Source organism: Barbus barbus, assembly GCF_936440315.1.
Source record: "Barbus barbus genome assembly, chromosome: 20".
Taxonomy (NCBI): domain Eukaryota; kingdom Metazoa; phylum Chordata; class Actinopteri; order Cypriniformes; family Cyprinidae; genus Barbus; species Barbus barbus.
The window spans coordinates 1,248,751-1,264,338 of record NC_136748.1 but is presented as its reverse complement, the minus strand read 5'-3'; the positions used below and the strand labels follow the sequence as shown (position 1 = coordinate 1,264,338).

The 15,588-nt window shown below is 36.7% G+C and overlaps 1 protein-coding gene across 4 annotated transcripts; it reads left to right on the top strand.

Annotated features, from left to right (window-relative positions):
* The first annotated feature begins 2,900 nt into the window (after positions 1 to 2,900).
* Positions 2,901 to 10,182, top strand: LOC306886058 (uncharacterized protein). Of its 4 annotated transcripts, none has more exons than XM_079442920.1 (12): positions 2,901 to 2,958; positions 3,380 to 3,663; positions 5,784 to 5,958; positions 6,149 to 6,293; positions 6,397 to 6,664; positions 6,760 to 6,937; positions 8,341 to 8,417; positions 8,511 to 8,691; positions 8,826 to 9,074; positions 9,182 to 9,353; positions 9,459 to 9,607; positions 9,744 to 10,182. In XM_079442920.1, exons 2-12 carry the CDS (start codon positions 3,388 to 3,390, stop codon positions 10,016 to 10,018), a joined length of 2,145 nt encoding a protein of 714 aa, XP_079299046.1. In that variant the 5' UTR covers positions 2,901 to 2,958; positions 3,380 to 3,387; the 3' UTR covers positions 10,019 to 10,182. The 4 variants fall into 4 exon arrangements, with proteins under 4 accessions (XP_079299046.1, XP_079299045.1, XP_079299048.1 ...); XM_079442919.1 differs by having other exon boundaries at positions 3,369 to 3,663; XM_079442921.1 differs by having other exon boundaries at positions 2,918 to 2,958; positions 3,337 to 3,663.
* The last annotated feature ends 5,406 nt before the right edge of the window (positions 10,183 to 15,588 follow it).

The window sequence follows — 15,588 nt, the reverse complement described above, 5'->3', positions numbered from 1 at the left end:
ACAATACTACAAAAACCGCTTATAAGTGTGCTACTTCCCAAATGTTTTATGTCTCAGTTTACAGTTTTTCTCAGGTGCTTTGGCACATTTCCCGAAACGGTCGTAACCTTCTCTAAACTGTGAGTGCAAATGCCACAACTGTTTGCTGGAACTTCAGAACTGTATTGCATGTAGTTACTCACCCAAAACATTTCATTCATGCTTCAAACCTAGTTATCAAGTCGGTTATTTGGCCAAGGCCACCAGAATATAAAGTATTATTGTCATCGTGTGAGCCACACTGGTCAGAATGTTTAGTTGTTTTTCACCATGACTGTAGAACACTGTGTATTACCTGAGGCAGACTATGGCAATAGTTTAGATGACAGTTACTGTAGGCCTACTGAAACACAGAAGGCTGCACATATATCCTTTCAAAAGTATAAAAACTCAGAAAGTGCACTGTCAGAATTTGTAAGTCTTGTGTAGTCCTCTGTCTATATATGCTTTCCAACTGAAGATTCATGAGATGCACCTTACAGCTATTTCACAGAACTGGTTCTTCATTAGTTGATCTATATTCTCTTCATTAGTGAAAGTCAAGATTCATTATTATTATTACAGTATAATAATATATATATATTATATTGTCCTCATATATATATATATATATATATATACAGTGTTGGGGAAGCTACTCTGTAGTTTGACAAGCTACAAGCTACTCGTAAGTTAAAGTAGTTAAACTACAGTCAAGCTACCCTTTTGGAAAAGTCGTTAGCTACACTACAAGTTACTATCAAAAAGTAGCTAGCTACATTGAAACTACTTTTGATTTTTTTGAACAACGTATATTATAAATAACTGAATAAGTGTCTGAGGAATGTTTTAAGTAAAATATTTAGTGTTTAAAACAATGCAATACAATTATGATTTCAAAGAGTATTGTTTTATTACACACAACACTCAAATATCTCAGACTGTTACAAAAAGTGTAACCTTTACTTGTCGTTTCTTTGAGAGACATGAACTTGGACAAATAAGGCCATGGGTAATTAACGTTAGTTGTTTCTCCATCCTCCAAATCTGCCGCCACGTCTTGCTCCATCATGGATAATATGGGTGTGTCAACCCACTTCTGTACGTCAGTGAACTGTTAGCCGCAAGATGCGTGATTAAACAACAGGTGGCGGTAATGGCAAAAAATGAGTTTGTAATCAAACATGAAGAATATCCTTGCATCGCGCTGATTCGCGCAGGCTCGACAAAACACAATGTAGCTTTTGCTCGCGCTACACCGCTACTTGCTGCAAAAAGTAGTTAGCTACTGGAAAAGCTACACTGTTTAAAAAGCAACTGAGCTACTGCCAAGCTACTGAAAAATGTAGTTAAGTTAGTAGCGTCGCTACTTGTAGTTAACTACTCCCCAACACTGGATATATATATATATATATATATATATATATATATTATAACTTACAAAAAGCCTAACAGAAATGTGTAGAAATATGCTTGACAGTTTATGACAACTAGATCAAGCAGTTTGCATCTAATGACTTATACGATGAACTAACGACTAGATGTTTTGAGGGGAAAGGCTATAGCACAGAGAACTATATAATAGATTCTGAGCAACATGATATTAGTAACTGATAATGTAGGAAACCACAGACAAATGTACATACTTTGCATGACTGTACCAAAGCAATCCCAACTTGTTCAAAAGAATGAGGAACTTTTTATGATGTGCACAAGTGACTCGATGATGTGGAGGTTGAATAAGTAGTTTTGAGAATTTCATTTCTGATCTGAGAAATGCACCAAGTGACTGAGAAACACTGTAAGCTGACTTTATCCCTTTTATCTATCCATGGAAGGCTCTGATTGGTGTGAGATACATTTAGACTCCTAGTGTTTCCTCTTGGGTAACTGTGTGCTAATGGAGCTCAAACTGCGCAGACTTTTTATTTGTGTGTAGAGTTTTGCAGGAACAGTTCAGCAAATCTGACTCATGTGTTAAAGCAGGGAATAGTGTTTATAGTTCTGCAAAATGGGTGTGCTTTATGAAAAACAGCATTATGCTTTTGAAATTTTAGCTCAATAGTGTTTTAGCAGTCAAGAAAAACTGTAATGTTTTTAAGTGTCGTAATTAGGTTTTAGTCACAAAGAAAAGTATGTAATTTGAGTAATGTTGAAGAAAATTTACATTTACAAATATAATATTTTGCTGATAAAATAAATACATTTACTATATATAAGTTATGTTTACAATGAGATTGGATTTTGGAAAAATTGGAAAATAGTTTTTTGTGGCAAGGAATTTTAAAAAGTCAGAGCAAAATTCTTTAACAAGGGTGCTTTTGAAAAAAGATGATCATTGAGTCAGAACTGAAATTACAGTTAAAGCCACATTTGGATGTACTCTCATATTATATACAAGTTTTAAATGTAGTTCTTTAACTTTGTTGGGGACACAACATTTATAAGTTAAGAGCCATGCTTTTTTCCAGTTAATCTTATCTGAATAAAAAAAAATAAAACATTAAAATAAAAAAATTAATTAATTATATATAGTAATTATTTTTATTGACTGAAACACATTTCTTATAATTTTATTACTACATTTTGGGTCGTAAACTTTTGTCATCAACCAAAAAATTCTGCTCACTTTTTTTACAAACTTTTCAAGACATTTAATTAAAACAAGTGTATCTTTTATCATTGTAAGAAATTCCTTATGGAACACAGGGGCATTGTGTTTACACATGAAATCACTGAAAGAATACACATTCTCTCGTGTATCTAAGCACATCACAAAGATCATTAATAACCTTTCAGAACAATTCTTAATAAACATCGGCGTGTTCTTTAACTTCTTTTCTAAAACCCTCGAATTCGGCGCTTTTCGATGACGAGGCCTCGCGGCGGTGACGTCATCACTCAGCGCCGGGTCTTCTGAGGAGAGCTGAGCAGTTCATGGTATTTCACTTATTTACACATTTATAAACTCATAGAGGAAAACATTGTGTTTTTGTATGTTTGATGTTTTCTGTGAGGGCAATTAATGCGAACTGATAATAAGTAATTAAGCAGGGATTGTATGTGTGTTTTGAGATTTATAAATGTGTTATAGTTACTTTACCTGCTTAAGAACAGATGCTGCTGAATACTTCATGTTGGGACATTTTAATCCATTCGTAAATATGAACAGATTTATAATATAGAGACACGGGGTCGCATTTCTTGCTCTTGGTGCATATAGCAGATCTGTAAAGTTTATAAAAGTTCAGAGTAAGCCACGCCCCTAAACCGCTCGTTCAGACACGCCCCCACATGTCTACGTCACGCCGTGTTTAGGCCAAGAAGGGAAGCTGAGTTTCTGGTTGTAGTGTTGTTGCAGTCGCCGCCATGTCCTGGAGACGCTGTGTGTTTCGATGCCAGAGAAAAAGCACTCTGTTTGGCCTCCCGAAAGAGCACACAAGAAGAAATCTGTGGCTGAGTTTGATTTACAACACCGTTCCAGAGCAGTACAACACAAATATTCGAGTTTGTGCGGCGCACTTTACAGAGGACTGTTTTCTGAACCTGGGAGAGTTCAAGGCCGGCTGTACACAAAGGCTTTTACTCAAAAGTGGGGCGATTCCAACTTTACAAGGACAGCCTGGCGCTTCTGACTCACAGCCTGTAAGTATGTTTTCATATTTAACCCTTGTGTGCTCTTCAGACACTTCTTCTGACCGGACAATTTGACATTTTCCATTTTTAAAATCACAGCTTCATCGGAATGATATGAGACTTGGTGACTTTTATGGCATCTGGAATGTGAACACAGAAAACAAATTGAGGGCATGATTCGAACTGGTCATGGTCACACTCATCGTCTTCAGTCAACAATGACCGACCATAGGAAATGAATGGGAAAACAAATAAAAAATACAGACACCTATGAACTGGTGTGACTGTAACACAGCAAATATGTCAAATAAAATCAATAATTCAACTACAATGCAGTAAAACAGTGGACAGGAAGGAAGGGGTTACTCTCCAAAACATCAAGAGTGTAAAACAGACACACACACACACACACACACACGCACACACACACACACACATGTTGGTTTTTGTGGTTTATGGGGACTCTCCATAGGCGTAATGGTTTTTATTCTGAACAAACTGTGTGTGCTATTGCCCTACACCAACCCTACACCTAAACTTAGCCCTCACAGGAGACTTTGTGCATTTTTAGATTTTCAAAAAAACACCATTTAGTATGTTTTTTAAGCCTTTTGAATTACGGGGACATAGGCAGTGTCCTCATAAACCACCTTCATCTTGTAATACCTCTGTCATACCCATGTCATTATACACATTTGTGTCCTCATAAACCACATAAACATGCACACACACACACACACACTCACAGACACACACACACACACACACACACACTCACTCACACACACACACACACACACACACTCACTCACTCACTCACTCACACACACACACACACACACACACACACACTCACTCACTCACACACTCACTCACTCACTCACTCACACACACACACACACACACACACACTCTCACTCTCTCACACACACTCACACACACTCTCTCTCACACACACACACACACACACACAAATACAGAATTATACACACTCAAATGAATTGGTCTGGCTATAACCATAAAGCCAAAATGAGCCTGAAGACTGAAATAAGAGGTTCAAATCAGACCAGACCCAGATTAAGCTATAAAGCATTCCTATTCATTTTTTATACAATTTTATAGAATTGTAATGTTTTGTGTAACAAAATGCTTTCTGTGTTCAGATTTGAATGTAATTATAATGTAAAAACCTACACTTCAGATCAACATACAAAACAAAACTTGACAAAAAGTAGTCTTTGAGAATGCATTATCAATTTAAATCTTATAAAAGCAGCTCTATAAACAAGCCTCTCTATAGAGTCCTATAGAGGCATCTAGTGGTTACACAATGAAATTACATGTTTTCTTTTTGCTCTCAACAGCAGGTGCTATTCTGCCTAAAAAAATAGATTTTAAAAGCCTAGTCTATATTTTAATCTGAAATACTGCATTAATTGAAAAATATATATATATTTTTTTTTTACTATTTTCAATGGGAAAAATTGATCATAATTGCATAAATATTAATTAGTACCATAAAATTCTCTCAAAATACAAATGAAAAATATATACATTATTGAACAAAAATACTTTAGATTGATTTTACTGAAGAAAAACAAAGTTTCAGGTGTCTGGTCAGTTTCCGTGAAGACCATGAGTGTTACTTCCAAATGAGAATTTGCTATTGACTATTCAAACACGAGTTTGAGCGGTGTAGAGGAAGTTAGAGCTTGTTGTTTGTCTTCCCAACGATCACAAATGCAGACGTGATTTTATGTTTAGCGTAGTCTGCCACGCGCCCGTGCCACACACAATATAAATCATTATAATCAGTAACTATATCCACTGGATGCAGGAAATGACTCGTTTGTAATGGGTTTTATTGTCTTTGTGTCTTCCTGCCGGGACACTTCGTCACACTGGCCTCTCAAGAAGGGCAGAAGCCCATTGTCCTCATGTTCAGGTGTCTGTCACCTCCTGTGATTTCATTATAGCATACTCAGCTGTGATTCCACCTTGTTCCTCTCTCACACATACTCTGTATAATGTGTACGGTTGTATATACGTCAGAAGTAATCGTGACACCGTTAGTTGGTTATACCTACAATTGATGTAGCCTAACTACTTGTTTTGGGTATTTCTTTTAGAGTACATCTCAGCAGGCCCTAGGCTCAGAACAGTTACTCACTTCATCCCGAAGTCATGACGTTGAATGTCAAACGGACATTATAGAAACACTGCCTGCCGCATCTCCAGAAACACGATCTGTTGGCACACAAGTGTCTTTGGGTTCACTAAAGGACACGCATGCATGGAGAAAAGGTATTTTACATGCAGTAACACTGCTCATGTAGTAATGCATTAATTATAGATGTGTATTAGTGGAAACTTGAATGTAAGATTGTAGAAAATCCTGTGAACTTAAGTGTTGCATGTTAAAGGTCAGATATTATGTTTTAGGATTACATTATAATAAAACTGAGTAAAAATACAAATTCTTTTCCCATCAAAGCCCTTCCATTCACACCACACAAAAGGCCTCGTCTTGAGTTGGATGAAGAGGAGGAAGACACAGGCATTTCTGAAAGCATAGCTGAACCACATGATTCCACGTATAACCCAGACGACTCTGCTGTTACGCAGGAGTCCGGATTATGGTAGGTCTTAGACCTCTTTATAGTTTGTTCTATTTTATAAGTTATTTAAGAGGTTTGTAAACGTGACTTAAAAGAGTAAAAGTTCTTGTTTGTCTTGTTTTAGGGAACAGACCACATACAATGTGTCAAAATACATTGTTTTTGAAAGCTGCCTCCGAGAGCTATTTGAAACATGTCCACTTTGCAACACAAAGTGTGATGTTCAATGTAGACGGATGGGCAGCTATGTGTCATTCACCCAGCATTGTCCAAAGTGCGGCTATCACAGAAAGTGGGAGAGTCAGCCAGTCATTGGAAGTACACCTGTTGGAAACCTACTGGTGTCTGCAGCTACATACTTCTGTGGTGCATCCTTCAGTCAGTTTGAAAAGGTACTTTTAAAATCATATTACCCTTATGATCATATTTCCATGTCAATCACTGTTCTATTATTATGTGGTTTTTAATGCATTTCATAATTTTTTAGATTTGCAAGGCCATGCAGCTTCAGATCATCCACTATGATGCATTTAGGAGGCATGCTAGGCACTACCTAGAGCCTGCTGTAATACACAAGTGGAACTTGGAGCAGAAAAATCTTTTCAGGAAGCTGCAAGAAGGGGGAAAGATTGCAGTTGCTGGAGATATGAGGGCTGATACACGGGGTAAGTTTATATTTAGAAGTAATTATATCTTGGTCTGGAGTCTTCTGATTATCTGTTGTGTTACATTGGACTGACAAAACCAGCACGACACAGCAAGAGTCAGGACTGGAATAGATGCAATATGGGTATATATATATGCATACATACATGTGTATATATATATACAGGTGCATCTCAAAAAAATTGAATATTGTGAAAAAGTTCATTTTTTATTGTAACTTATTTCAAAAAGTGAAACGTTCATATATTTTAGATTCATTACATGTAAAGTAAAACATTTCAAAAGTTTTTTGTTTTAATTTTGATGATTAGAGCTCACAGCTCATGAAAGTCAAAAATCAGTATCTCAAAATATTAGAATATTTCCTAAGATCAAGCAAAAAAAGGATTTGCAAAACAGAAAAGCTGCGGAAATGGAAGCATAAAGTGCTCCAAAATCTCCTGGTAGACAGCAGCGTTGACTGTGGACTTCAGAAAACACAGTGGACCAACACCAGCAGATGACATGGCAGCCCAAATCATCTCTGACTGTGGAAACTTCACACTGGACTTCAAGCAACATGGATTCTGTGCCTCTCCACTCTTCCTCCAGACTCTGGGACCTTGATTTCCAAATGAAATGCAAAATTTACTTTCATCTGAAAAGAGGACTTTGGAGCACTGAGCAACAGTCCAGTTGTTTTTCTCCACAGCCCAGGTAAGATGCTTCTGACGTTGTCTCTGGTTCAGAAGTGGCTTGGTAGCTCTTTTCCTGAAGACGTCTGAGCGTGGAGACTCTTGATGCACTGACTCCAGCTTCAGTCCACTCCTTCTGAAGCTCTCACAAGTGTTTGAATCAGCTTTGCTTGACAGTATTCTCAAGCTTGCGGTCATCCCTGTTGCTTGTGCACCTTTTCCTACCCAAATTCTTCCTTCCAGTCAACTTTGCATTTAATATGCTTTGATACAGCACTCTGTGAACAGCCACAGCTTTCAGTAATGACCCTCTGTGACTTACCCTCTTTGTGGAGGGCGTCAATGTTCGTCTTCTGGATCATTGCCAAGTCAGCAGTCTTCTCCATTATTGTGGTTTCAAAGAACAAGAGATACCCAGAATTTATACTGTAGGGATGGTCATTTAATCAAGCTCAAATGTAAATATTCTAATATTTTGAGATACTGATTTTTGACTTTCATGAGCTGTAAGCTCTAATCATCAAAATTAAAACAAAATAACTTTTGAAATGTTTTACTTTACATGTAATGAATCTAAAATATATGAAAGTTTCACTTTTTGAAATGTTAAAATAAAAAAACTTTTTCAAGATATTCAAATTTTTTGAGATGCACCTGTATATATACATATATATATATATATATATATATATAATTTTTTTTTTTATTTACTTTTTTTTTTTTATTAGGACACTCTGCAAAATACGGCAGCTACACCTTGATGCACCTGGACAGCAACACTATTCTTGACATGCAGCTTATTCAGGTAAACTTATTTTATATCATAAACTTATTATATTGTTACATTGTGAAATATTCAATTGTAGGTTTATGCCTTTTTAATTTCATTTATACCCAGAGCAACGAGGTAGGTGGTTGTTGCCACATGGAGAAGGAGGGCTTGAAGCGTTGTCTAGATCATCTGGAGGCTAACAGCTTGGCTGTGGAATACATCACAACGGATCGTCATCCACAGATCCAGAAGTTTCTTAGAGAGCGCAACATTGTACAGTTCTACGATGTCTGGCACTTCGAAAAAGGTGACTATTAAGCTTTGTGTATTTTGTGACATACAGTGCTGTGAAATGACGAACTCTGTGCGTTTTTTTGGTTTTGACTGGTATATGAACTTAATGTATGTAATACTCATACACCATATTAATACTTTTTAAAGGTTTGTCTAAAAAGTTGGACAAACTTTCACAAAAAAAGGGGTGTGAGATATTGACGAAGTGGTTGCGCAGCATCAAGAACCATGTATACTGGTGTGCTACGTCGTCTACTTCTGGTCCAGAGAAGGTGGCCAAATGGACTTCCCTGCTCAACCACATCCAAAATATACACATCCATGAGAACCCTGAATTCCCGAAATGTGCACATCCAGACCAAGTGTCCAGAGATCCTGAAAAATGGTTCCAACCAGGTATGCGTCAGATTTTTCGATTACTTTAGAATGTGACAATGTACAGACAAAGCTTACTACTACTAATTTATAATTTTACAATAATATGTTTCTTTTTGTCATTCAAGGGTCAATGCCTCTTCACAAAGTGGAAAAGATCCTGAACAATAAGCGAGTCCTAAAGGACTTGGAAAAGCTCAGTCACCATTACCAGACATCTTTGCTAGAGGCCTTTCACAGTGTCATCCTGCGTTTTGCCCCCAAGAATGTCGTTTTTCCTTTCATTGGAATGTTGTGCAGGTGTTATATATTATGACATGCAATATAGTATTTTTTAAATTTGTATATGCAAGATTTACTGGAAGTGTGTGATGCTTTAACTTATATGTCATTCTTGTACTGCAGGTTGTACCTTGCAGCAATGCACTACAATGAAAATGGAGACTGTGAGCAGGCAACAACAAATTCAGGACAATCTATGTACAAGGTTGTTTTTCCAAAGTCAAAGAAGGGAGAATGCACTGCAGAGCCACTTAAAACAGCCCCTTCATATGGTATGTTATCAAATGTTTTATTTTCATACACTTACAAATACACTTTACACATAGTGATGCATTTGATATGTTACTAAGACGTTGGTTATCATCAACAATACATAATAAAATGTCCTTTTGTACCCTATATTTACAGACTATGTAGCTGACTTGATGAAGCTGGTCTTTGAAGAGGTGTTTGTAGACCCAGCACCATTTGTAGAGGAGCTAAAACAAATCCCCATCCCTACATCCCTGTCCTCTCAGTTTGAAAGACCTTCAAAGGAGGAAGATGTTGGCCTCAACGTCTCACGCTTCAGTCAAGGGGGCGGTCGAAAGCCTACAAACTGTCCATCCGGATCAGAGAACTCCTGCCGAATCCAAAGCACAACACAGGACGGGAGAACAACTCTGACGTTCTGTCCTAAATAGCCCCAGCACCCGCTCACAAAGCTTCGATAGGCGAGATGTCGGTGCTGCCTGTAAAGACAGATGTTAACACTGATATATTTTTGATTTCATTTGAGAAAACTTATTATGCGCCTTTTTTATTTTTTACAAGAAATAAATATTTTGAAGAAAAACCTTCAAGGGTTAAATTGTGTTGATTTTGTGTCTTGAAAACAATATTTCATTTGTTTTGATTTACAAGTGAAAGAAATAAGATAACATAAAAAATGACTCCTGTTCTTCGACTCACGGGTCCAAAATCAGCTCTGTAAATGTTATTAATGTTCTGGAGGGTGTAAGGATTTAAACAGTTGGGTTCGAAGCCTGGGTGGTGTGTCATACATTGTAGAGGGCCTGAAACCTGATTCATTTGCCTCAACCTGTGGAAGACGAGACACTTTATAATGCAGTCAAAAGAGTAAAAGCAAGTATGTGTGCATATATGGTGTAATACATAAATGCAAAGTAAAGACTTACAATACCTTTTGTATTTCTAAGCAGCATACACTTTCTACTTCACTAGGCATTTTATTCGTTTTTACATTTGCACCTAAAACAGGTAAGAATACAACAGTATGCTTTTAAATTATATTATATTTTATCATTTCATGACAATTGTCAAGAAAGTGAAGACCGTTCATATAACATCATATATATAGTCGTGGTCATAATTATTGGCACCCTTGGTAAATATGATCAAAGAAGGCTGTGAAAATTAATCTGCATTGTTAATCCTTTTGATCGTTTATTTAAAAAATTCACAAAAATCTAACCGTTCATTGGATAATAAGAATTTAAAATGAGGGGAAATATTATGAAATAAATGTTTTTCTCTGATACACATTGGCCACAATAAACAGCACCCTTTTATTCAATACTTTTTGAAACCTCCATTTGTCAGTTTAACAGCTCTATATTTTCTCCTATAATGCCTGATGAGGTTAGAGAACACCTGACAAGAGATCAGAGACCATTCCTTCATCCAGAATCACTCCAGATCCTTTAGATTCACAGCTTCTTCTCTTCAGTTCACCTCACTCATTTTCTACAGGGTTCAGGTCAGAGGACTGGAATGGCCAGCAGAAGCTTGGTTTTGTGCTCAGTGACCCTTTTTTTTTGTTTTTGAGGTTTGTGTTTAGATCCAAACATGGCCCATTATAAGATTTCTAACAGAGTCAGTCACTTGATGATTTTTTATCTGTTGGTATTTGATAGAATCCATGATGCCATGTGTCTAAACAAGATGTCCAGGTCCTCCAGCAGAAATATAGGCCCACAACATCAAAAATACAGCAGTATATTGCCACTTCACTAATTTGTGAAGCTCAATTATCTTTTGCTGCACATCAGAAATATATTCTTTGGTTTTTCTCATTGTGATGGATGATTTTGGGCTTTGTTTTCCCTCCTATTTATATTTCTGTGAAACAGGAAGCCATGGCTGTATAATTTCATGTTCATAATCACCCTGGAGTGCTCAAAATTGTGAATATGAATGGGAATATACTTCAGAGATATTTTACTCTTAAGAATTTCTGGGGTTACCAATAGTTGTGTCCACCGTGTATTAGAGAAAAACATAATGAGATTTAACCCCATTTTCAATTGTTTCAGTTCAATGGAAGGTTAGATCCTGCATATTGATCTAACTGCAAACTTAAAATATTAAATTAAATAAAATTATTAAAAACGACCTAAAACACTGAAAATATAGCATTTGTCCATGTCCCCAGTGTCTAACGCTACATTTTAACATGAAATATAATGTTTAAAATCCTTCAGAAATCATTTTCATTTCCATATCCCATCTGTGCTTTACATTTATTTCAAAATAAATTTCAGTCATGTCCCCAGGTTTTCACTCAGTCCTGTTAAAAAAGACACATTTTCAACATCATATCGCAACATCTGGATCTTCTGAAGGCAATGAAATGATTGAAAGCATGTGGTCTTATTTTCTTTTCTGTATATTGCCAGCAGCCATATCATCCTGTAGCCCAAGACTGGTTGCCCACTGAAGCTAGGCAGGGTTGAGCCTGGTCAGTACCTGGATGGGAGACCTCCTGGGAAAACTAGGTTGCTGTTGGAAGAGGTGTTAGTGAGGCCAGCAGGGGGTGCTCACCCTGCAGTCTGTGTGGATCCTAACACCCCGGTATAGTGACGGGGACATTATACTCTAAAAAGCACCGTTCTTCAGATGAGACGTTAAATCGAGGTCCTAACTCTCTGTGGTCATTAAAAAACCCAGGATGAAAAAGTAGGGGTATAACCCCTGCATCCTGGCCAAATTTGCCCATTGGCCTCTGACCATCATGTCCTCCTAATCATCCCCTTACACACTGTCTCCTCTCCACCAATAAGCTGGTGTGTGATGGGTGTTCTGGCGCAATATGGCTGCCGTCGCATCATCCAGGTGGATGCTGCACACTAGTGGTGGTTGAGGAAATTCCCCCCTTTCATGTAAAGCGCTTTGAGTACCCAGAAAAGCGCTATACATCATGTAACAAATTATTATTATAACTGTGGCTGGGAGCGTCATTATAAACCTACTGTCCTGTTACCTAAATTATTTCTTAGATATTACTTCTTTATTTTAAAAATACAAATCGTTGGTGACTATAATTTGCTGAGTATCCTCATAATATTTGCATGCACTGTACTCCATTTGGCTAGCTTTGGCTATATGTATTTGGTAATTTTATCCTAAAATCTCAGTCCTGTTATTCATATACTCATATATCCTATACAGTAACTGAGTAAAAGCAACAGGAGTGAGAAGTGTCATCAGATTTATTAATGTAAATATTAGGCTACATCCATATTACATTTACATTTAGTCATTTAGCAGACGCTTTTATCCAAAGTGACTTGCAAATGAGGACAACAGAAGCAATCAAACCATCAAAAGAGCAACAACATGCAAGTATGACAAGAACATGTAGCAAGGTTTTTTTTTTTTTTTTTTTTAAGAAACAAGTCGATAGAATAGAAAAAAGAAAGCTAGGGTTAGTTTTTCAAGAAAAGCTAGCAGTTAGAGAATAAATATGCAATTGATAGAGGGTCAAATGTGTGTGTGTGTTGTGTGTGTGTTTAAATAAAAAGAAGATAAAATAGAATTAGAATAGAGAATGCTAGAGTTAGAGAGTCAAATAAAGATGGAAGACATGTGTTTTTAGCCGTTTCTTCAAGATGGTTAGGGATTCAGCTTCTCGGATTGAGTTGGGCAGGTCTTTCCACCAGGAGGGAACAGTTAATGTAAAAGTCTGTGAAAGTAATTTTGTGCCTCTTTGGGATGAACAATAATGCATCATTCACTTGCAGAATGCAAGCTTCTAGAGCCACATAGGTCTGAAGTACTGAATTTAGGTAAAGGGATGCAGAGCCAGAGCTGGTTTTGTAGGCAAACATTAATGCCTTGATTTTTATGCGAGCAGCTATTGGTAGCCAGTGTAAATTGATGAACAGAGGTGTGACGTGCGTTCTTTTCGGCTCATTAAAGATTAATCTTGCAGCTGCCTTTTGGATTAATTGTAGAGGTTTGATTGACTTGGCTTGAAGACCTGCCAAGAGAGCACTGCAATAGTCAAGTCTGGACAGAACAAGAGCCTGAACAAGGAGTTGTGTTGCATGTTCCGAAAGAAAGGTCCTGATTTTTCTAATATTGTATAAAAGAGTTGAGTGTCATCAGCATAGCAGTGATATGAAAAGCCATGTTTCCGAATGACAGAACCTAGTGATGCCATGTAGACAGAGAAGAGAAGTGGTCCAAGTATTACCACTATTTATAAGCAGTCTTAACAACAAAAGCATATGTTTAATACATATTGTATATAGGTTTTAAGACAGACATGTCTGTAGTTGACTTAAACAAACATTTTAAATCAGCTTTATGAGGGAAAGAGTTGATGCCTACAAAAGTCATAAAATCTCTCTTCAAAGATACTAAACGGATACATCACATTTTGTATATTTCTACATATATTTTGAGTAGATAACCAATAGTATAATGATAGGCCTATGATATTTATCACGCCGGTTAAAAGGTCGGTTCAGAAAAGTATGAACAACTATATAAGTGTAGAACTAGATCACAGGCTCACCCTAGTAATGGTCTAAGATATGGAAACTTTTTATTTAGCCTTTTAAGCGGGAAAATGCTTTGAAATAAAATAAACTAAGTACAATTTTATTTTGAAATGATAAACTAAAATTTGACCAGGTACTGTTGAATAAAAATCATAATTAAGGTTAAATTTGCAAACGGTCATGAATCAGACCGATGGCCACCGGAGGGCACCCTCTCTGAGTATTGACTGTCCCGGACTACATTTCAGAGACTAATCACCTGCACAGGTGTTCCCCATTATCCACACTACTTAAACAGCATTCACTCTCACTCTCATTGTGAAGTCTTGTTTTGCCCCGGCTGACATGTCTGAGTGTTTAGCTTGTGTTTCTGTGACCCTTCTGTGTATGATTGGATTGTTTGACTGCTGATTCTCTGCCGCCTGCCCTTGTGATCGTGCTCTCTGGAGCTCTGACTGCTTTGCTGCCTGCCCTGACTCAAGCCCGGTATCGTTTCTGTCTCTGCTCTGCCTCTGATATTCCTGACACTGTTGTTTTGAACACTGCCTGTTTGACTCTGATCTTGATTATTAAAGACATCTGCAAATGGATCCACATGCTTCTGACCCCTCATACACAAACATAAGTAAAATATTTTATTTAAAACCTTTAAGATTTTGTCTAAACAATCTTAAGTTTTCTTTTTTTTTTTTTTTTTTAAAGAGTGAACAACTTTTTTTTTTTTCTGAAGTTAACAGAATAACATCTCCGATCATCTGGTCTGTAACTCAACCTGTCTGTCAGGGTCTGAAGCAGACCCTCGGTTTCACATTGAGACTAACCCTGGGAGGATCTCTGAGTTATGTTTTGTTTTGTTGTTCTATTTAATATTCTTTACAACTTAAACGTTTTTTAAATTTATTTTTTATTTTAGAAATCTTTAATTTGCAGAATGGACATCATTGTTCACAGAAAAAAAAAAGTGAGATTTTATTATAGCCTAAGACTTGTAAATGTTTACTTTTGTATAGTATGTTACATATAATCAAACTTATTTACCTCTTTAAAAGAAGAGAATGTGTTTTATAAGTTTCAATAAACTTACAAATAAATGCAGAATATGTTTAAAATGTGTGATGAATGAATTGCCTTTGTAACATGCTGTCATATAATTAATGTATTACCATTGGTGCTCTTCAGAATCTTAAAAGCATATTAATGGCTAAAGTCTAATTATACTGCTACAATAATATGTGAGTAGCATGAATGTTTATGATTTATCCGTACACAAATTTAAATAATGATGTGGGAAATACTCCAATATAACAACGAAATGTGGTTTATGATGAAATTTCCTGAGTCCTCGTAATTAAGATAGCTTGCAAACAATTATTTTATTTAAAGGGGTGTATGCAGAATTTTGGTAGGCGTACAGTACAAAATCATTACGACTATATATGGAACGTCCCCAGAAAACATTACAACCG